General features: G+C 39.4%; 1 protein-coding gene across 1 annotated transcript in view; it reads left to right on the forward strand.

The window, feature by feature from the left end:
- Positions 1 to 22,349, forward strand: part of LOC124124137 — a 65,722-nt gene that overhangs the window by 22,913 nt on the left and 20,460 nt on the right. Inside the window, exons 2-17 of the mRNA XM_046487228.2 lie at positions 9,933 to 10,055; positions 10,339 to 10,580; positions 10,948 to 11,064; positions 11,402 to 11,540; positions 12,114 to 12,221; positions 12,976 to 14,463; positions 14,632 to 14,724; positions 14,906 to 15,934; positions 16,086 to 16,184; positions 16,440 to 16,578; positions 16,787 to 16,968; positions 17,333 to 18,665; positions 19,070 to 19,143; positions 19,427 to 19,522; positions 19,774 to 21,216; positions 21,787 to 22,115. Coding sequence (XP_046343184.2) covers positions 9,933 to 10,055; positions 10,339 to 10,580; positions 10,948 to 11,064; positions 11,402 to 11,540; positions 12,114 to 12,221; positions 12,976 to 14,463; positions 14,632 to 14,724; positions 14,906 to 15,934; positions 16,086 to 16,184; positions 16,440 to 16,578; positions 16,787 to 16,968; positions 17,333 to 18,665; positions 19,070 to 19,143; positions 19,427 to 19,522; positions 19,774 to 21,216; positions 21,787 to 22,115 — 7,034 coding nt within the window. The remainder of the gene's footprint in view (positions 1 to 9,932; positions 10,056 to 10,338; positions 10,581 to 10,947; positions 11,065 to 11,401; positions 11,541 to 12,113; positions 12,222 to 12,975; positions 14,464 to 14,631; positions 14,725 to 14,905; positions 15,935 to 16,085; positions 16,185 to 16,439; positions 16,579 to 16,786; positions 16,969 to 17,332; positions 18,666 to 19,069; positions 19,144 to 19,426; positions 19,523 to 19,773; positions 21,217 to 21,786; positions 22,116 to 22,349) is intronic.

Here is a 22,349-nt window from a genome sequence, read left to right on the forward strand (position 1 = left end):
ATAATCGCTGTATGGAAGCAGAAGTGGTGTCACAGATTCGTTAAGTGCTGCTTTAGCAGCAGCATCAGCCATTGTGTTACCTGTGATGCCCATATGACTCGGTAACCAACAAAAGACGATGTCGTATTGGCCAGTTGAAAGATCATTGTAAAGTTCTAAAACATCTAAAATCAGTGGATGAGTGGAAGATACATTATGCAGTGCCTGAAGGCAAGAAAGAGAATCAGAAAAGATGATAAACTGTTTACATGAAGACTGGTGTTTAATATATATCAAAGCTGTAAGGATAGCATTGGCCTCAGCAGTGAAAATAGAGCTATTGTCAGGTATTCTAAATGATATGGTTTGTGATCCAACGACAGTGGCACTTGCTACTTTGCCACCACCCTTGGATCCATCAGTAAAGATTGAACGGTGAGTGTCATATTTGTTTCTTAATTGTAAATATTCCTGATGATAAACCAGTTGATTTGTTTCAGACTTGAGAAAGCGTGTCAGTGAAATGTCTACTTCTGGCCTCACCAACTGCCAGGGAGGAGTAGACAAAAGCCGAGAAGGAGAGATAAGATCCAGATCAAGATTTGCAGCAGTAATATTGGATTTGAGCCGAATCCCAAGTGGAGGAACCAGCTTCGGTTTCTTCAGAAATAGATTTTCATAGAGGGGGTAGAATACAGAGGCATAAGCAGGATTAGAGGGGTTCGAACGTAATTTAGAAATATATTGAAAAGACAATTTAGTACGGCGTTGTTTTAAAGAAGGTTCATCAGCCTCCACATAGAGGCTGTCAACCGGAGAAGTTCGAAAAGCACCAAGACATAGACGTAGTCCTTGATGGTGAATTGAATCCAGCTTTTTTAAATTGCTCTTGCAAGCTCCAGCATACACAATGGAGCCATAGTCAAATTTAGAACGGATCAATGATCGATATAAGTGAAGGAGGGTTTTCTGATCCCCTCCCCACTTTGAATTTGAAACGACTTTTAACAAATCTAGGGCCTTCAGGCATTTGGTCTTCAGATAAGTAATATGTGGCAAAAAGGTTAAATGATGGTCGAAAATTAATCCTAAAAATTTGGCTTCTTTTACAATCTTGATTGGAGTGCCATCTAAAAAGAGTTCAGGGTCTTTATGGGGTTTATATTTCCGACAGAAATGTATACAATTGGTCTTCCTCTGTGAGAACTTTAAGCCATTCTCAAGACACCATTTATGAATTTTATTAAGACACAACTGTAATTGGCGTTCAATAGTACGCACATTTTTACCACGACTTGATATATTGAAATCATCCACAAACAATGACCCATCAATTGAGTCATTTAATACTTTTGATAAACTATTTATTTTTATACTGAACAATGTGACAGACAAAATACTGCCCTGTGGAACACCCTGATCCTGATTATAATGATCAGACAGGGTTGATCCAACACGAACTTGAAATTGTCTGTCAGTTAAAAATTGCGATATAAAATGAGGCAAACGGCCTCTTAAACCAAAGTCATGTAAATCTTTTAAAATACCATGTTTCCATGTTGTATCGTAAGCTTTTTCTAAATCGAAAAAGATCGATACAGCATGTTGTCTATTTACAATGGAATTTTTAATGAACGATTCTAAACGCACTAAATGATCGATAGTACTTCTGTTCTTCCGGAAACCACATTGTATATTGGTAAGAAGATTATTTGTTTCCAAGTACCACACTAATCGATTATTTACGATGCGTTCCATCGTTTTACAAACACAGCTAGTTAAAGAGATAGGGCGGTAATTTGATGGATCAGAATGATCCCGCCCAGGTTTGGGTATTGGTATAACAATGGCATTATGCCATGAAGGTGGAAACGTCCCAGATGTCCAAATGTCATCAAATATAGTCAACAAAGTTTCAAGGCATGATTCTGGCAAGTGTTTCAGTAGCTGATAATGAATATTATCAGCGCCTGCTGCTGTATCATGAGCTTGCCCTAAGGCAGTATGTAGCTCATGTAGTGAAAATACCTCATTGTAATCTTCACCATTATCAGATGTAAAATTTACTTTTTTCTTTTCCTGTTGGAGTTGATACTTTTGAAATTCAGGAGCGTAATTAGATGAAGAAGAATGTTGAGATAACGTTTTCCCAAGTCTATTGGCAATATCAGATTTAGTCGTTAGCAAAGTATCGCCATCCTTTAGATGGTTTACTGTAGAATTTGATCCCTTGCCTTTGATCTTTTTGATCATGTTCCATACCTTGGACATGGGGGTACGAGAGTTAATTTTTGAGACATAATTCTGCCAGGATTGACGTTTATTTTGTTTAAAAAGACGTCTCGCCTTAGCATTTGAAATTTTGACGATGTTCAAGTTATGGACAGTGGGATGTTTACGGAAGTATTTCTCCGCCTTCTTACGACATTTCCTAGCGTGTTTGCAAGTGTCATCAAACCACGGTTTACGAACACGTGGGTTGATCGAGGACTTAGGTATTGATTCATCAGCAATTTCATTCAGTTGATCTGAGAACAACTGAATGGGGTCAATAACATTCTGAAAAGACGTAGGTTGTAATTTATCTTTGCATAAAGATTGAAATAAAAGCCAATCAGCCTTCACAAAATTCCATCGAGGTGAAGGTGGATCATCAACGGGATGAATGGGTTTAAGCACGGTGGGGAAATGGTCACTCCCACATAGGTCATCATGGACGGTCCATGAGAATTCATTCAACAAAACTGAATCCGTCAAAGACAGATCTAATGATGAATACGTACCAGTTGCAGGGTGTAAGTAGGTGTCCGAGTCATCGTTAAAGATGCAGAGGTCATTATCAGAAACAAAATCCTCGATGACTTTACCCTTTTGATTAATGATAGAACCTCCCCATAAAGGATTATGTCCATTTAGATCACCCATGATGACACAGGGCTTTGGGAGCTGGTCGTACAGTTTTTGGAGATCATTACGCTGAAGATTTGAAGATGGAGGAATGTATAAGGAGCAAAGTGTGAAGGCAATATGCAGTGTAAGTCTAACTGCAACAGCTTGCATATTCGTGTCAAGCGGAACAGGACTGTGAACAACGCCCCGCCGCACCAAAATAGAAGCTCCTCCAGTAGCTTTATCTCCCGGAGGAGAGAAGGAATGATACGAACTATACTGCCTTAAATCAAATGTGTCGGTTGTTTTAAGGTACGTTTCTTGTAAAGAAATTGCTGATGGACAAATATCCGTTGATAATAATTGCAGTTCGTTAAAATTGTGCCTAAGTCCTCGGCAATTCCATTGAATTAGATTCGAATGATTCATGGTGGTTCTACCGGAGATCGTTCACGTAAACGTGAAGAGGAGTCACCACTGCTGTGGTGTGAAGATGGGGTGACATCCATCTCAAGAGGCTCAAAGTAATTGTGAACATCTACAGATGTTTCAGTGAGAGTAGGGATCTTTGTAGAAATTTTCTTGTTTTGTTTCTTCTTTTGTTTTTTTGGCATTTCAGTTGATGGTTTGTTGGTAGCTGGTTTATCAGGAGTGGGTGTAGATGGGGCCACAACCTGAGTCACAATGATAGAATCTGAAGACATTTCACCTGGGCTGACAGAATGAGTTGTTTGACTGTCACATGATGTTGTCAGAGGCAGCGGGTGTTCAGAATGTGTCCACGTCAAGTCCGTCTGACATTCTATAGATCTACTGGTTGAAGGGCGAGAGACAGCAGCAGCAGCAGCATAAGATTGTTTGGATGAAGGTGTCCGGCTATCATAGAGTTTTTTCGCATCAAAGTAACTGACGTTGTTTTGACATCTGATTGTCAAAATGTCTTTTTCACGTGTCCAAAAAGGACAGGATTTTGATGACGCTACATGTTGACCCTTACAATTTGTACATTTCAGGTCTGCTGTACAGCCTGAACCATCATGATTTCCACCACAACGGTGGCAAACAGTCGGACGATCACATGATTTGGAGCCGTGCCCAAACTTCTGACATTTGTAACACCGGAGTGGATTGGGGACATACACCTCCACTCCGATGTTAAAATAGCCTGCCTTAATAGATTGTGGAATTGTTGAAAGAGAAAAGGAGAACAAATAAGTATTTGTTGGAATGAAATTTTCACCATCTTTTCTATTGAAACGTTTCACTGATGTGACATTCTGTGATTTAAGTTCTTCCAAAATGTCATCTTCTGACATTTCAGCCAGGCAACGAGCTCTGTCGCGGATGATCCCTCGACTCGAATTCAACGTTCTGTGTTCAGAAACAACAACTTCTGTGTTAGCAAAGCTAGTACATTTTAAAAGATTAATAGCCTGCTGTCTCCGTGCACACTCCACCAAAAGAGAGCCGCTCCGGAGCCGTGAAACATTCTTCACCTCACCACAGATACCTTCAATGGCTTTAGATATTGCAAAGGGATTGATTTTCAAAGGTAGTTGATTATGTGATTCCACTACGATAAACCGAGCCCAAGAATTTGAAGTTCGTGAAATAGAAGCATCGTCGTCAGATGAGAAAATCTCAGCTTCCAGACGTCTCTTCTTGTCAGTGCGGTTTGAACCAGAATGATTGTGTGCCATAATGAAAGTAATTGATTCAGCACCCCTGCTCCCCACCCACCATGGAGTGCTACAAAGAGCGATGTTTTCCTGCACCGGATCTCCAACATGCAAACATCAGGGATACAGAGGTGTTATACTCCAGTAAAAACAACATGAATAGCTGCATTTGTCTAACAAATAAAATGCCAGGCTGGTCCGGCCCATGACAAGAAATTGAAGACATACAGAACTCAGAGGTCGAAAGTACCAGATTGGCCCATGAGCCACCGCCTTCTGGCGTAAGACTCTAGGCAATGTATTCAATCCAAAAGTTAGAATACACACAAGTTAGGGACGGCCAAGGCCAAAATATACATTAAAATACAACACACGTGTGCATATACAATATTACGCACAGGGCCTGGCATGACCAGCCGATTGATAAGACCGGGCCCATCTTATCACCCGTCTAGGCGAAGTAAGGGTCGAAGTAGTGTGTTGGGCAAAGGAACACAGTTCCAGGAACCAGTGCCCTCAACTACCAGACTCCCGTCCTCCGCCGACACAGGGACGCAACCCACGGCAAACAGGTTGCCCATTTTAGTCGCCTCATACGACCAGCAATGGGAGGCTGTGGAATTATTCTGCCCCGGTTCCACACGGGGGAAGAGCTATTAGCGTTACCCAGCACTCACCACGAGGAGGTTGCTCTTCACGAGTGCCTCTGTAGCTAGAAATGAAACGTTGTGTACATTCCTGCATTATGATATGAACCGAGTGGGCGAGACTCCGTTGTGGGATGCAGGTCTCAAGATTGTCGTAAGAGTGGACTAAAGGGCAGGAGGATCGGTGACCTGTGAGCGTGTGAGAGTGTGAGAGTATGAGAGTGTGAGTATATATATATATATATATGCTGGTACATACAGACTGACTGACAGACACACATACCCAAATGCATACAAAGACACGCACATACATACTGTCATAGCGACTGATTTACGACAACCATTTTCTGAGAAACATTTGATTCCAAAGGCTAATTATCCTGTCCATGTCTCCATAACTTAATTGTCATAATGTGTTAGGCGCTAATCCTCGTTGTTAATCCTCGCCACAATTTCATTGTATATTGACTGTCAACCAACCTGGGCTACTATATCACTTCCTGTTAATTGCTCTTATTTATAGTATGACATTTATTGCCTTTATTGTTCATCCCCTGAGCAATGCGGTTCATCATCCCCAGAAGTCCCATGTCCAGAGCAACGCCATTGTCTGTCCATTGTTGTTCATTACTATATATGTGTTACCATTACATGGTGTTAGTCAAGCTTGGTATTCCGAGTGCTGGTGTAGGGACGACCTCGAGCAGAATGTGCCGCTCGTACGAAACGTCCTGAGGTGAGCTGGAGCTCCGCTCACCTCATGTATGCCTGATCATGATCTGGAAGGCCCGCTCATCGCTGTGTTTGTGTTGTCAGAGCAGGTATTCCGCTCATTGTGCAATTGTTGTTTATTGTTTACATGTTGGGCATAAAGCGTTCCGGGAGAGTGATGTCGATTTTGTCCTTTATTCCCCCAAATGCTAATTCCCCGTCAACTTGTGCGTTGACAATACAAAAACACGCACAAACAGATTGGACCTAACCAAGTTATTTACCTGTCACAGTGACATGCATGTAGCTAAAACATAGCTGAATGCGGCGTTAAACAACATCCACTCAGTCACCATGGTATGAAAAGTGGTGAAAGGATTTACTATTTAGTTATTTTTGTATTCTTCATTTGTGTGATGTTATGCACATCGTTGTTAATGACGTATGGAAAATATTCATATTGGATCCATAGTCTTTGTTCATTTTGGAATGCCATTAACAATATGATCATTGGTTCAAATCCCAGATTCACCCTGATTCCAATTCCGGGGATCGTGGGTTTCACATCTCTCGCACTACGCTGACCCGCGGTTACTGAAATACTGTACCGAGCTGGGTTAAACTCACTTACTATGCAAAATAAGCCTGTTATTAATAATTGTCGTGGACTTATCGCGGTTTGGAATACATCGTGAATCTCATCATATCATCCAAGCATTTGATATACCTCAATGATCCAACGTCAGTATTTCCATCTTGACCGATTTAAGGTCTACACAGTCAAAGTCTTTGCATTGTGCTTATACATTTAATGTGGTTACAAAGTGATGCCCTGGCTCTTTGCATGTACATGAGCTCAACCACATACATGTTATATCCTAGGGACACCCAAACAGTTATATTTTAATTCGGTATTACTTCAGTTTAGATGAGCACTTGATGCACAGTTGCAATTCCCTGTTTAGAGGTGCATTCCTTCCGTTCGACTGCCAGATTCGCCCTGATTTCTAGGCAATGTATCAATGTTTCATAAAAGTGGTAAACGCATAAGACCTGCAGCATCAATTTGTTCTTCGGACACATGGAGGTGAAATGCTGAGATACTAATTAAAATGAAGCCAAACTAACATACAAGAGTAGATGATTATCTTAAGGTGTCTCATAATGTACACACACCCTCCACACAGACACCACACACACACACCTCCACACAAACACCACACACACACCACACTCCTCCGAACACACCACACACAAACAACACACACTCCACCGAACTCTACACACAACATACACACAACAATACTCCACACAGACACCACATACACACCACACTCTTCCGAACACACCACACACACACAACACACACTCCACCGAACTCTACACACAACATACACACAACAATACTCCACACACCACAACACACAGACACCACTCACACAACACACTCCTCCGAACTCTACACACAACATACACACAACAATACTCCACACACACCACACATCACAACACACAACATATATACATGGGTTTCAGGATGTAAGACAGTGTCAAGAGATAAACAACATGTGATAAAACTATGTATATCCAAAAAATGTTGTCAAACAGGATCTTGGATATTCATTCATGCAAGACGACAAACATCCAGTCACAGAGTAAATGGAAATTGAAATCCACACGTGAGTGTCGCAGCGTTACTGCAAGAACCTCAAATAAATCTAACCTTCAATCAGTATGGTTGTGAGAGAAGAAGTGATTATTATACGATGTTGTGTTAAACAATCATTTGTCTAAAATATCTATATATAGTAATAACGCGGTGAATTGTGATAATATAACACTGAGGTGACCGGCCAAACAGAATGTGGTAAATCCCAGTGAGTGTACCCAAGTGAATTGTAATAAAAACTGCTGTAACATGCAAACACTTCTTGCGGTAGTTACGCTACCATGTCCTATTCATTCTGACTCAAGATATCTTCAGTTAGGCAAGGCCTGTCACATTATGTAAGTGTACATATGGAATGACAACCAAGGAATTCTTACTCTAGAATTGTTATAATACAAGTCTGTCCTATTATTATTATTTTACAGAATATTACCTCAGATGAGTTTGTTAGAATGATTCTTTAGGGATTGCGCAGCGATGACAAAGCTCAAACTAGTGATGAAGACAGATATTTGTGGAGGTAGGAAAATGCATGTACGGAATGGACACTTAGAGTGACCCTCATCAAAGTGTGACGGGTTGTGTGCTTAGCTTGCCATTAAAGACTTCCGTTATGTAAAATAGCAAATTTCGTAGTCTAATATCCTTGTGAATATAGATCTGCCTTGTCACGTATTGAAGGTGAAATGGGGTTTAACGTCGCGTCCAACATTATTCCACTTTTCGTGAGGTGCATGCATGTCTGTGTTTGTGTGTAAGACACAACACACTGACTCCAAACCGACAAGTCCTTGTTTTAGCCCTTTAATGGTGAGCTCCAGTCAGGGCAACAACAAGTACCACTTTTAAATGTCTTTTGATGTGACCCCCAAACCCCCGACCTTCCGTTCTCCGGGCGGACGCTCTACCTGTAGTCCACGGATGAGGTCTTCCTGTTCAATAAATCCACAATACGTACACTAAATGCCTCACAATGGACAATGTTTTGAAAAGACACGGTCGATAAATACGAAGCTAGACCCGCTCTCTGTCCTATTACATACAGCTCCAGATTTGTGTTTATGCATTCAATTAGCGTGGAATAAGTTACGAGACCCATTTTGTCACAAGCTGAGCTTGCCTCAATAATCATATATTTCGAAAATTAATTTACTATATGCTTCAATATATACTGTAACGTAACTACATATAAGTTTAGGGCGGTCGGGCAGCCTTGTGGTTAAAACGTTCGCTCGTCACGACGAAGACCTGGGTTCGATTCCCGACATGGGTACAATGTGTTAAGCCCATTTCTGGTTTCCCCCGCCGTGATATTGCTGGAATATTGCTAAAAGCGGCGTAAAGCCATACTCACTCACTTACTCACGTATGTTTAAGTTTACTGGATGATTGTATTGGAGGTACATGTGCAGCCCTCTCTTGCTTACTGTACAATATTAAACAATAATGTTGGCACGATTTCAAATTTCCTAGACACTGGCACAGCATTGTGTCCATTGGTTGATTGATTGATCAAAGCTGTAATCGTCAGAGCCCTGCATCACTTCAAATATATATACATCACTTGATGCCCGTCACGCGGGATTTCGAACATTCTAAACGATTGATTGATTGAGCATGTTTGAGCTTGTTTGTTCTTGCTTGAGCTTGTTTGAGCTTGTTCGTTTGTTTGTTCAAAGTGGCAATCGTCTAAGACCTGTATTACTTTGGGCGTACGTTTGGTAGGATTTCGTTGTAAACATTTATGAATGAAAAAAGTAGTTCCGCATTCCGATGAGCATTCGCGACTCGTGCCCCTCTCGTGGCCATTTTTGCGACCGTTTCCGTCTTAGCGCAAACGGGCATACCTAAAACAATTGTCAACTCGTTCCTTAATGGTTCACATATATTTCTCCATATATAATATGTATTTCAGATGCAATTTAAAACCCATCGGGACATACAAAATTGAACAGTGTGATTGAACACATTTAACTGTGTTTTCGGTATATCTTTTGATGCAAGACATATGCAAAATCAAAAATTATTTCTGAGGGATTCTTTGACGAAGAACTTGAAATCAAACGCGCAATTTTATTGGTTTATCGTATTTTCGCACATAACATTCATCGATAGGGGGACGAGTCTTCTTAAGCTTGTAGGTTACGGAAAGGGGCGAGTGGTGACGAATGGATGCGTGAAAACAACAACTGTGGCGTTGTCGTCGGCAGCGGCAGAGCACAAGGTTTAGCAATCACAATAAGTAGGCCCTCTTACAGGGGTCTCTAGACTACTCTTTTTACCCTCAGCAAGATTGCCACGCAACTCAGATGTAACTATTGCAACAATGTAACTATTTTTACTTGTGGCCTGTTCCAGTGTATGGGCAGTGTAATGAAGCTCTTGGACTTGAAAGTGGCATCGTAGAGGATAGCCAAATAACAGCCTCATCTTCTCCGTATGTAAACCGCCCGCCGTCTACAGCAAGACTTCGTGGTCAATGTAAGGATAAGTATTTTGTCAATCTTCACAATTACATGTATTATATTATAGTATAATCTGAATGATAGCCTTGAGACTGGTATATATGATTTTTCAATCATGTAATTTGTATTAATATACATAAAAGTAATTAAATATGCATGCATTTCACATAAAAACAGTTGATTTTTGTGTGTATACCTTTTCATTTGGCTATGAGAACGATTTCGAAAGTCCTGCATGTACCTATGCTCAACACGAAGCATGAAAGTAAAACCTTTAATTTCACGTTTTGACTTGTCAGATGGATGGGTTCCTCGGTCCACAAAAGATTACTTGAAAATTGACTTCCTGGACTATAGGAAGATAACTGGACTCTCTGTACAGGGAGCCCTCCGCAGAGCGATAAAAGCGTTGTCGCTTTTCTACAGCTTGGATGGACTTGTATGGGAAACATACAAAGATAACCATGGCAACGAATATATTGACGTTTCATCCGAATCCTGGTTCGATGTTGTTAGAACAGAACTGGATTCGCCAGTTAAAGTACGTAGTTGAACTGGACACAAACCCATTTACACAATACATGTATATAGACATACAGAGTGGGGGGTATTTACTGCTGGGTATGAGGGATTGTGCATACATTAAGAAAAAATGCTGTTAAATGTTAATCATGTGTAAAATGTCACTGAACACATTTATTAAAAATCAATATCTGCTTGAAGAAATATACGAAGATATATAGCACATGTACGAAACAGTGTTTTTACTAAGAACTGAAAGATGATTTCATAGTTTGTTTAACTGATGGCATCCTGGCATCTACTCATTTGCATTAATAGATTAAATGGTATAATATAATACATTGTTTATAACCTAGTAGTTATCATTGTTCGTTATGCGTGTTTAGGCGAGATATGTTGCCATCAGCTCGAGATCTGCCTACTCTGGTGTACGCCTTGAGGTTTATGGATGCAACACCTCTGTTGACCAGGGAGACCCTACAGTGATAAACAGCGATATAAGGGTACGCTATTACTTCCTGAGTATATGGCACAGTTGAATTTAAACATTCCCTTTCACATATTTAGTTGGTAAAGAAAATATGTTCATTAATTTTATGGTATCATTGAGCACATTTTAGATCGAAAATCACGAATTAATAGAATTCTTAACACTGCAACATTCAGTTATCCGTATGTAACTGATCTTATATGAATATATATTACTTTTCCCTACTTATATTCATGATAATGGTAATAGGATGCAGCGTTATAAGTGAGCGATCATAGCCCTTATGCAACAATATTTACTGATCCAAATAGAAAAGACTTGATGGGACTTATCTGTATGTTTGTTTTCAGGGTAACACTATATGGACAACACGTGGGAGTCCATACGTCCTCAGTGTCCAGGTCACTGTTCGCCCTTCTACTCATCTACAAATTCAGCCTGGAGTCATGGTTATTTTCAATGCAACCGATGCTGGTATCCTCATTCGTGGTATGATATTTTGGTTTCATGATCGGTACTGCGCAAGAAAGAAACCTTTGATGGAGTGATAACTTATTTGACTTCATCGTCGTTAAAACTACTTTAAATACAGCAGAAACTAAAACATGATCTGTAATTTAAATTGGTATCGTCATGATCAGGGAATACGGAAAAAATATTCATACAAACAACATAACTTTGCATAATTATATTTACTGCTATTTTAAAGAACAGTAATATCTCGAGCCTTACACATGGACACTCAGGTAGTTTGTTGACAGGCAGTCATGATATAATACCAAGTTCTTTTCATTTCATCATAAGGAAACATTAAACCTACACATAACATGTGTGCATCAGTGAGTTTGGAATATCAATCCAACATTCTGATTTCTTTTTTCTTAGTTTAACTAATCAACCAGTTTGTGTGCAGTGATAATTATTCTACCAAACGCGAGTATTCTATCTTATTTATGTTTACATGATGATGTACATGTTCATTAATTGGACAATTGATGCTATTCATATGATACGCCATTAATTGCGGAGAAAAACTAATCAGCATCTATATTTTCATTCAAGGTTCACTGACTGCGGCTGGGATTCAAGGCCTGCCCATATCGTTCTGGTCCAGTGACGTTCCTACTGCAGCACAAACTCTTTGGCAAGGTCTTAGAACAGAACAAACAGGTACAGGGATACTGTATGCTACCAATTTTGATGGTTGTAAAAAAATCGTGTAGCAGCAAGTACTCACACACACAGAATACACACACACACACACACACACACACACACACACACACACACACACACAAACGTACATTTGTTACTGTATTTAAAAATGTAAATGTGTTAGGTGTAGATAATATCCAGAAGCCAAGAAACTATCAAGTTATTCCCTCTTTACAAACATCTTCTGTGGAGAGCAATACTTATTAAATGTAACACTCAAAACTTTTCGAATTGCACTTGCAAGATTCAGATGTGGTTCACGCGAACTATTTATCGAGACGGAAAGATATATGGGAGTCAGAGACAGACACAGACTTTATCAGTTTCATGATTTAAACACTGTAGAAAGTGCATACCATTGCTTACTCCTTTGTCCGTTGTATGCTGAACTCAGAAAACAGTTCATTGATAAACATTATATCTGTTATCCTTGTTAACAGAAATTTGTTTCGTTAATGTCAATTAAGAATGTAGTAATAACGAAAAAACTGGCAATGTACATATTGCAAGCTATGAAGCTAAGAAGTTCTAAATATGTTACCTTATAACTGTATATACACCTATGACTATATAACGTACTATAGGCCTATGCCCTCTCAGTAAACACGTATCGATATTGATGAGAAGATGAGTATGTTTTGATAGCTTATATGACTAAACTTTGAATATCGAAAATATATTTTCTTTATGTTTTCTTTATTTCTTCCAGGTGTATTTTCCTGCGACTTTTGCACAATAAGACATGCCAAAGTGGGTGTAATGGGGCCACCGGACTCTATGTCCCTCAACAACACAACAGTTTACTTGAACTCAAATGGCATAATTTTAACAAATGGAGGTTCTGGAACAAAATCATTTCACCGGCTTCAAATATCACAAAGTTCGAATAATGGTTTAATCGTATCTAGTGATTGGGTATCACGAAGTGGACTTTTCTTTGAGGGGTGTACTTTTCAACAAAATGGCAAAAATGCATTGTTGCTATCAAGCCCGTGTGACGTTGAGTTGGTTCGATGTAACGTTAGATCCAATGGAGATTCAGGAATAGCATCCGGAGATGAAGGTTTTAGGTTGACCGTCATCGAGAGTAACATTACGGGGAATTCCCAGTTTGGCTTATATCTGTTTCACTCTGGATATGTGAACATAGAATCATCTCATGTTGACAACAACAGAGTAGGACTATCGAGAAGTAGTGCTGGGATAACTTTACTCCAAAACTCAAAATTCAGATTCAATTCAAATGAAGGAATTAACATTGATATAAGGTTAAACGGAATCCTCAATATCTCTTCATGTATTTTTGAACGCAACAAGCATGGCCTTCGTGTGAATGCCTACGTGAACAGAATCAATAGTCTTGTGAGAATTACGGACTGTGAATTCACAAAGAATACCTACGCAGGTGTATATGTAAAGTCTGATACGTACAGCCACACTTTTAACATATCGCTCACTTACAACAAATTTCAAGGTGATGTAACCAATAGCAAAGCCTATGCAATATATGTCTCTCTTAGAGATTTACTCGGAAGCAGGTTTGCTTCTGTAAATATCATAGGCAACAACATGACATATTTTGGAGATTCCAGCGATATAATTGCGTATGAAGGTAATACATATTCGAACTATGCAAAGATACCTATCAACGTCTCTGAAAATAGTTTTGAAGACTCCTTTGGGAGCTACGCATTGTACCTATATGCTGATGGAGCTGCCATTGCGCACAATGTATTTAGAAATAGTTCACGTGTAGGTTCTTTGAAACTGACGGGATCAAACAGCAGAATATACAGAAATGTATTTGAAACTCCAAACTCAACATATGACCTAATTACATACGCGCTTTATGATGATCAAACTGTCGTTGATGCTAGTCGAAACTACTGGGGTATCACAGACAAAAGGGGAATCCGTTCACGGATATACGATGTGTATTATAACATCAGCAGAGCTGAGATACAGATTGACCCATACTTCACATCCAAGTCGATGGAGATGACTTCAAGTGGGACGACCATCTTCACCGACAACGACCCCTCTGACGTTGGAGGCGTGCTGCAGGGTGACGTTCTTCTTCATCCAGATCAGAGTCTGGTGGTGAAGAGAACTATTGTAGTACCTGAAGGAAACACGCTGACCATCATGCCAAATGTCACACTTTCATTCCATGGAGCCCAAGGTGTCATAGTTAAAGGTAAATATATATGCCATGTTGAAATCAGCAGTAACTGTCAGGTCAGCGTGTAATGTTTAATGCTGTAATACAGAAGATAACTTATGAAGGAGAGCGTGTTTACGAGGACGAAAACGAAATTTTCGAGGAACGAAATTGCATATCAGTTAAGAAAATCTGTCTTCACAGGTTCACTGAAAATTAATGGATCATCAACTGGACTTGTGATTTTACAAAATGGCACCAAAAGCAGATGGGGAGGTGTGATGCTCACGAGTAGCAGTAAGTAAATGTACATTGATACAAACAATGGTCACTCTTTCAGTTCTGTGTTTTCGCATGTCAATCATAAATAAACCCAATGATTATAAAACATGATAACCCTTACTGTTCTGGATTAGTTTCTGAAAGCACTGCAACCTAATAAATGAACCATTACAATCTTGAGTATCCTTCATTGTAGATCTGGAAATAACCCATGGAGTACTGAAAGCAGCAAGAACAATTGCAAGTGTCCGAAATACAAACTGTTCCGTGTACCTGGCATTTTCCCTCTCACATAGCTCTGTTGAAATTGATACTCTAACCTTACGATCTCACCGCGTCAATGTAACCATATCAAAGTCTCAGTTAGTTACATCAAAGAATGATATAACGTTGTCAACGTGTCCAGGGGCGTCAACAAAGAATGAATATGGAAATATTTTATTGGAGAACTCTGAATTCACCTCCAGTTTCAGGGCAACCGGGTCTGTTTTTCATACAGGTGGTATTTTATGTGAATCAGCACAAACCTTGACCACTGTAATGTTTCTGAACAACACGTTCAACGTAGAAGAGGGGCGCGTATTCAGGATAAAAGGTCAATATTTAGATGTTGAAGTGGTTAATAATTCCTTTTATGCTCCATCAGGAACTGCTAATATAGATCTTAGCGGCGATGCTCCCAACAGGGTTTTTATAAGGGAAAACAATTTTAATGTTGGGAATATGGAACTCAAATCTCAACAATCTCTCAATGAGAAGATGAATATAACCATGAACGTGTTCAAGTTTTGTCTGCTTATTTTGAAGACGCCCGATGTTATTATTAGACACAATGTGTTTGAAACCAATTTAGTCTACTTTATAAAATTCGCCAGTAAGGATTTCAGAAATACCGTAATCAACGCAAGCAACAACTATTGGGGAAAGGACAAATTTTCAGAAATCAAAGTAAAGATATATGACAAGTCTAACGATGTGGCCTTACCTGAAATATCAATCATGCCATTCTTCAAAGATAGAGAAATGCTAGAACTTGTGGAGACTACACCTTTTCTCGACTCAAACGGAACATTAGGTGGGGCTGTTGATGGAACCTTTACACTAACCAGAGCACAAAGTCCATACACTGTCCTGAGTAACATTATTGTTGGCAGAGAAGACACTCTGATAATAGATGCTGGCGTACAACTTCTGTTTAAAGACAGCGTTGGAATGCGAGTTGAAGGTATGGAGGCTATACTTATCATATTCGATCATACTGTTTATGTTGGAAAACTGTTTTTCGATTCTTGGTACTGTTTTGCCATGGAATATTTGATAACGCTAACCTTAAACGCGATAGATATGTCCATGTTCATTGTAAAGTCTTTGTTTAGGGAATCTCTATGTTAGAGGATCGAGAGATATGCCTGTTCGATTCCACCCGGCCAACGCAGGTATACCCTGGGAGGGAGTGAACGTGACAGGACAACCACGTAAGTGTAACCAAACTGTTGTAAATAAAACGTAAAAATACTAGCATATAATATTTTCCTAGATTCCTGAGGATATACCGTAAACGCTCGAGAGTACGAACACCGTTAATAATCCAGACACGTTATATTAAGGACACATTACACATTACTTTGCAGCCATGGTTCGTTAATTTGAACATTTACACTAGGAATGATATCATCTGGATTGCCGAGGTTTCACTTCACGTGTTGAATATATACTTCTTAAACTTTTAGGGATCGTACGGTTTGCTGGTGGTACTGATGAGCGCGAAGGAAGAGTCGAGGTTCTGGTTGGAAGTACATACAGCACTATCTGTCATGATGACTTTGATATCCGTGATGCAAATGTGGTTTGCAGAATGGCAGGCTTTGAGTATGTATTTTACTGTTACAGTCCCGCTGTTCGTCGTCATAAGCATTGCTAAAGAAACTGAATTCCTGTTGATGTTATATCAAGTTCATCCTTCTTTATATTTATATTGCAATTACATGTTATCTTAACATATGGTACCAATTAGTCTATCGATGCTCTGCGCTGTAATTGTAGTAATGTATAACTATTGTTTGTTTCCTTTTTTTAGTCCTGAAGGTGGTGTGAAGTATTATGCTTATTCAAAATTTGGAGGTGGTTCAGGGGAAATCAAATATACAGAGTTACACTGTGTGGGCAACGAATCACATGTTGACGAGTGTATCAACAAAAGAACGGGATGTTATCATTTCGAAGATATCAGCGTCAGATGCTTGGGGAATTATCTCAAAGGTATATTAAGCATTTAAGTACTCTTCACGACCCATCAGTCCCGTAAAGATCCGGTTTAGCAGCCCATGCTTGCCGTAAAAGGTAACTGTGCTTGCCGTAGGAGACGACTAACGTGATCGGGTGGTCAGGCTTGCTGACTTGGTTGAAGCATGTCATCGGATCCCAATTGCGTAGATTGATGTTCCTGATGTCAATCACTGGATTGTCTGGTCCATACTTTATTATTTTCAGACCGCCGTCATCTAGTTGGAATATTGCTGAATGCGGCGTTAGACCACCAACAAACAAACCAATCAGAACCCATGACGTAATTCTTCATGTACCTTTCTGATATCATATTAAACTTGAATTCTTTGTTTTTCAGCTCCCACCCCTGATACCCAGCTTGAATATCTAGAGATAAATGACACACTTGAAGGAATAGTTTTAGATGGGAATATCACTACAATATCAAATGTGAAGTCCTTCTTCTCAAAGGCCAGTGGCTTTACTCTCTCCGAGTATGGGACATCCCTGCCCATCATGGTGGGCATAGAATCATCTTTCAATGGTTTGCATGGTATTACTATACGCGGCATAAATAAACACACCAGACTGACTGTGGTTGGTTGTGTGCTATCTGGAAATGGAAAGTATGGGCTATATTTATCAGCATATGGCCTCGTAACGCTGAACAACTGTACTGTTGCAGGGAATCAAATTGGGATGGGTTCCGAATTTTCCTTGTATTTAGATATAGCCTTAACAAACAGTGTTGTGAAATATAACAAAAGGTATGCTATATATCTATTTTCTGGGTTAAGCGGCGACCAGGGAGAAGTGCGACTGAGTATCCTGAGAAGCAGTTTGATAGAACATGACACACGATACAAAAACTATAAATGGGAGACACGTTTTTACTTCAGAAGCGTTATCTATATGGGGGGATTTTCCATCACACCTGGGAGCTTACTATTTGAAGAAAATGTATTTAATGGCAACATGGCAGATGTATTTGAATTCGACTATTACCTTATCAAAGCACGAATGTCATTGTTCATTGCTAACAATACCTATATTAATAACACAGGCCAGATTCTCAGTATAAAATTAAACAGTTACGAAGGAAATAATGTAAATATAACAACAAATATATTCAACAATAACAAAGCCTTTAAAAGTAGTGCTCCTATGATAGGAATAACTGATATACAACCCCATTCAGTGATAGACATCTCTGGAAACATGTTCATGAACAATAGTGCTTCAAGTATAATTCATATGCCAAAAGATGACAGTACATTTTCAAACATTAAAATCCATAACAATTCAATGGTTCACAACCAAGTTACCAATGTCCTTCTTATTGAAATATACGAAACAGAGATTCACAACAATTCCTTCTTCAATCCAACTGCATTGTGTGAGCTTAAGGTGGCCCCATTCAAGAAAGATCGCGAGCATGATGCTAGATGGAACTTTTGGGGATTCACTGAACTCTCACAAATCAAAGACAGAATATGTGGATTTGACGTCAATATGGAGTTAGGATTTGTGTCGTACATACCTTATTTATTATCTAATACAACCATGTCTGAGGCCAGAGTGCGGCCGACTGATTTCTTTGAGATGGGAGCAGTTGGTGGGGTTGTGGAGGAGGAGTTAACTCTGGACGGACGGTCCGAACCATACATCATCGAGAGGTCAATAATGATCAGGTACGTCTGGGAATCTTGTCTTATTTGCGTTGAGTGACTGCACAAATTAGTAAGATAGAACAACCAATTCGATACCAGTGTGCGTTAACAGGATAAAAAATACCCTTTAGTCTTGTAATCTCAAGACCAAAAGATGATGTCTCAGAGAATGTCATGAGCGTAATATATATTTGTTTTTAATTACTTAGTAAAGATAATTGTAGATTTTACTTAAACTAATCCCTGAATGCAGTTGTAAAACAGCCTTGTTTTATGTGCCAGATTTGACTCAAAATCTTTCAAAAATCCTTAAGGTACAGTGCGCTTTATTATCAGTCCTGAATAGACACGCCTGCTTGATACGTATAGGAATGTTCAGCGTATCAAACAAGATAGTTATTTGATATCCTTCATCATTATTACAGAAGAGGAGGAAAACTTGCTATTCACGCTGGAGTTAAGCTTCTCTTCATGAAAAAGAGAGGCATTTATACCTCTGGTGAGTGACCAAGCCCTGTTGCTATTTGACCTCAAGCTTCATACATCACCTGAACCTTTCCTCCTGTCCTATTCTCCATATAATGCATTCAGTATGATTTAAAATATATAAATTATTGAAAGCATGAAACGTTTATCAGATTATCTTTTGGCAAACTATATTGACTTCTGTGAAATGTTATTCTGTGTGAAATAGGTACCTTTTGCTGTCAAACTATGTCATATAGTTTAAGATGCTTGTGTGAGCCTACAGAAACAATGTATGCATCTCGTTCATTCACTAGGATCTGTAGAGACCCTATCATCCAGCTCAGAGAGAATTGTCCTCGGGAATCATACTGATGACCCCTGGCATGGAATCGTTTTTGCTCACACATCAGGTAATATCGTTATCAATCGACTGTGGTATACTGCATCTCCATCTACATCTGCATGCAAACCTGTACATTCCTGTTGTGATATACATATGTATGCAAGAAAAACAAATGTAAATATTGAACGTCTTTTATATAGAAATCTTATTTTGACAGGATAAATAATAATGTATCATACAATAAATTCATTCATGATTTTAAGTGTTCAGATACATTATTTCTGTCAATGTGTGCTAAATAGGATTTTTTCATTTCAGGGATCATTTTACGAAATGTCAATATAACTGGATCACTTTATGGCTTGGTGACCTATACAGACAACATGACACTGTCTGACTGCAGTATCGCTCACACAGGGAGATCTGGGATGACGATTGGGTCTGGTGTAACAATGGTGAACCTGGGGCGAACTGCTATTATTAAAAGTAAAAGCTATGGTATCATGATCCACTCAAATGCATTACTGTTACGTAATGGATTTGTGCACAACAATGCCTTGAGCGGAATTTACCATAATGGCGAAACAGGAAGTATTTTCCTGGAGGAAATGGAAATATTCAACAATGGGGAATATGGTGTTTACGTGAACATGGACTCTTTCAGTGGAAATCATCATATTAGGCTAAGTAACAGCTTTCTTCATGATCATAATAACAAGCCTGCAATTCGCCTGATATCATCAAGATACTATGACGGCTACTCAAACATAACAGTGGGCGATTGCATCTTCGACAACAATTATGGATCAGCTCAAATTTCAGCAGTTGGAGACGCTCACTGGAATGACAGAAAAAAAGTTATTATGAGTTCAAATACGTTCAGAGGTCATTCCACTGTTGCAATTGTCACCACCGGTTTTAGTGAGGTATTGGTTACGGACAACAGGGCAAACAATGCCACGTCATATTCAAAATGTTTATTTGAAATAGACTTGAAGACGGGATCATGGAGCAGTCAAACTTTAGCATTATCAGTCAGATCCAACCTAATCAGTCATGTATCTGGTCTGTGCGCATTTTCTTTATCAGCGTTTAAAATCTCAAGTGGATCCTTCTTGTTTAACCAGATATCACAATCAACTTTTACTGAAGGGACACTCATTCTTAATCTAGAAAATTATACATTATCTGAGAACATTTTCGATAATCCAAGTTCTGACTATGAGTTGAAAGTTACTAAACTTGGCAGTGGCTATATAAATGCTACACATAACTGGTGGGGGACGACTGACGAAGTTTTGGTCGAAGATAAAATTGTGGAACGATCTGCTGATCCAAGGCTCTTGAATGTGATACATCTACCAATATCAGTAAACCAGGCATTTGACTGTTCACAAGTGAGCAATTGCAGTGGCAAAGGAGAATGTGTTCGACCAAATGGATGTAGCTGTCTCAGTGGATGGAAGGGGACGGACTGTACTGAGTTTGACTGTTCAGACCTCAGTGAATGTAATGGTGGAAGGTGTGTCGGACCCAACCTCTGCGAGTGTGCTGATGGATGGACTGGGAACGCGTGTGCTGTTGCTACCTGCTACCTGACCAATAACTGTTCTGGGAGAGGGTTCTGTGGAGAGCCGGATGAATGCACTTGTCTTTCCCAGTACAGAGGAACATCATGTGAGTCCTGTGCACCAAACACATGGGGTCGAAACTGTGCACCATGTCCTAAGTGTCTACATGGCTCATGTGATACACAAACAGGTACGTTAAAGCAGCCTTTGTTTTTCAATTTACTACATACAATCGAACATCGTTGTGTCGAACTCGAATTATCCGCGATTCAACACATCACGGGAGTGTTAATGCTTAATTTGGATACTCTGGACTCCCAAATGAGTTTGAGACTACCTGGAATTCGACACATCCAAGTTCAGCACAGGGAGGTTTATAGTTTAAAACTATATTATGACCCTCACTACCGGCACATACTAAAGACACATTTTGATCTCCCGCCTTTAATTAGTATCAGAGGCATCAATGTATTTGATTAAACATCGACTGACATAAACAATATTTAACGAGTTTGATCATTTTGCCAGTTACCATTTTCCATCATATAATAAATCCTGTTTTGCTTGTATGAAATTCAAGTTTTACTTATCCATTCTGACCAAAGTGTTGTACCTTGTGACCTCACGTATCAACAGAAAAGCCATCGAATACCCCCTTTGATTTGGACAAAACTGTTCGCAGCAAAATTGTGTGGATCAACAAACTTCTAGGTTTATGTTACCTTTGATTGAACAGCAACACTGTTTCCGTTTGTTGAAGGAACCTGTATTTGTGAGAGTTCTAATTGGACTGGCAACCTCTGTGCCCAATGCAGTGAAACATTCTACGGACCAGATTGCCTGCCTCTGCCAACTGTACTGAGCGTGTCCCCTGATGCAGGACCAGACGTGGGAGGAACGCCTGTCCATATAAGGGGACATAACTTCAAGTTCTCAAACACCAGCAACTACAAATGCAAGTTTGGAGCAGTAACCGTAGCTGCAACGAGGATTAGCAGACAACATTTCACGTGTACTCCACCTAAACTAAGCCAAAGAACAGTACATGTTGAGATAAGTTCAGACGGAGTGCACTTCACAAGCAATAAGGTAATGCATTTGAAGAGCTTGAAAGATTCACTAAATCATTGTAACACGTTAGGCAGCTTATATCATTTAGTTTATATACTTTAAGGCAATACACTTTAATTGTATTTTGCTAGATTAAGATCATCTGATAATGCCTAAATGAATATGCTTTTAAGTCTGCTCAGAATTGATGTTTTTATGTTACTTTCTTAGCTTTGGTTCAAACGTGTGTCTAATTTATTGTTCTTATAGCTC

Source organism: Haliotis rufescens, unplaced genomic scaffold (assembly GCF_023055435.1).
Source record: "Haliotis rufescens isolate VD_foot unplaced genomic scaffold, xgHalRufe1.0.p SCAF_3, whole genome shotgun sequence".
In the NCBI taxonomy this organism is placed as follows: Eukaryota; Metazoa; Mollusca; class Gastropoda; order Lepetellida; family Haliotidae; genus Haliotis; species Haliotis rufescens.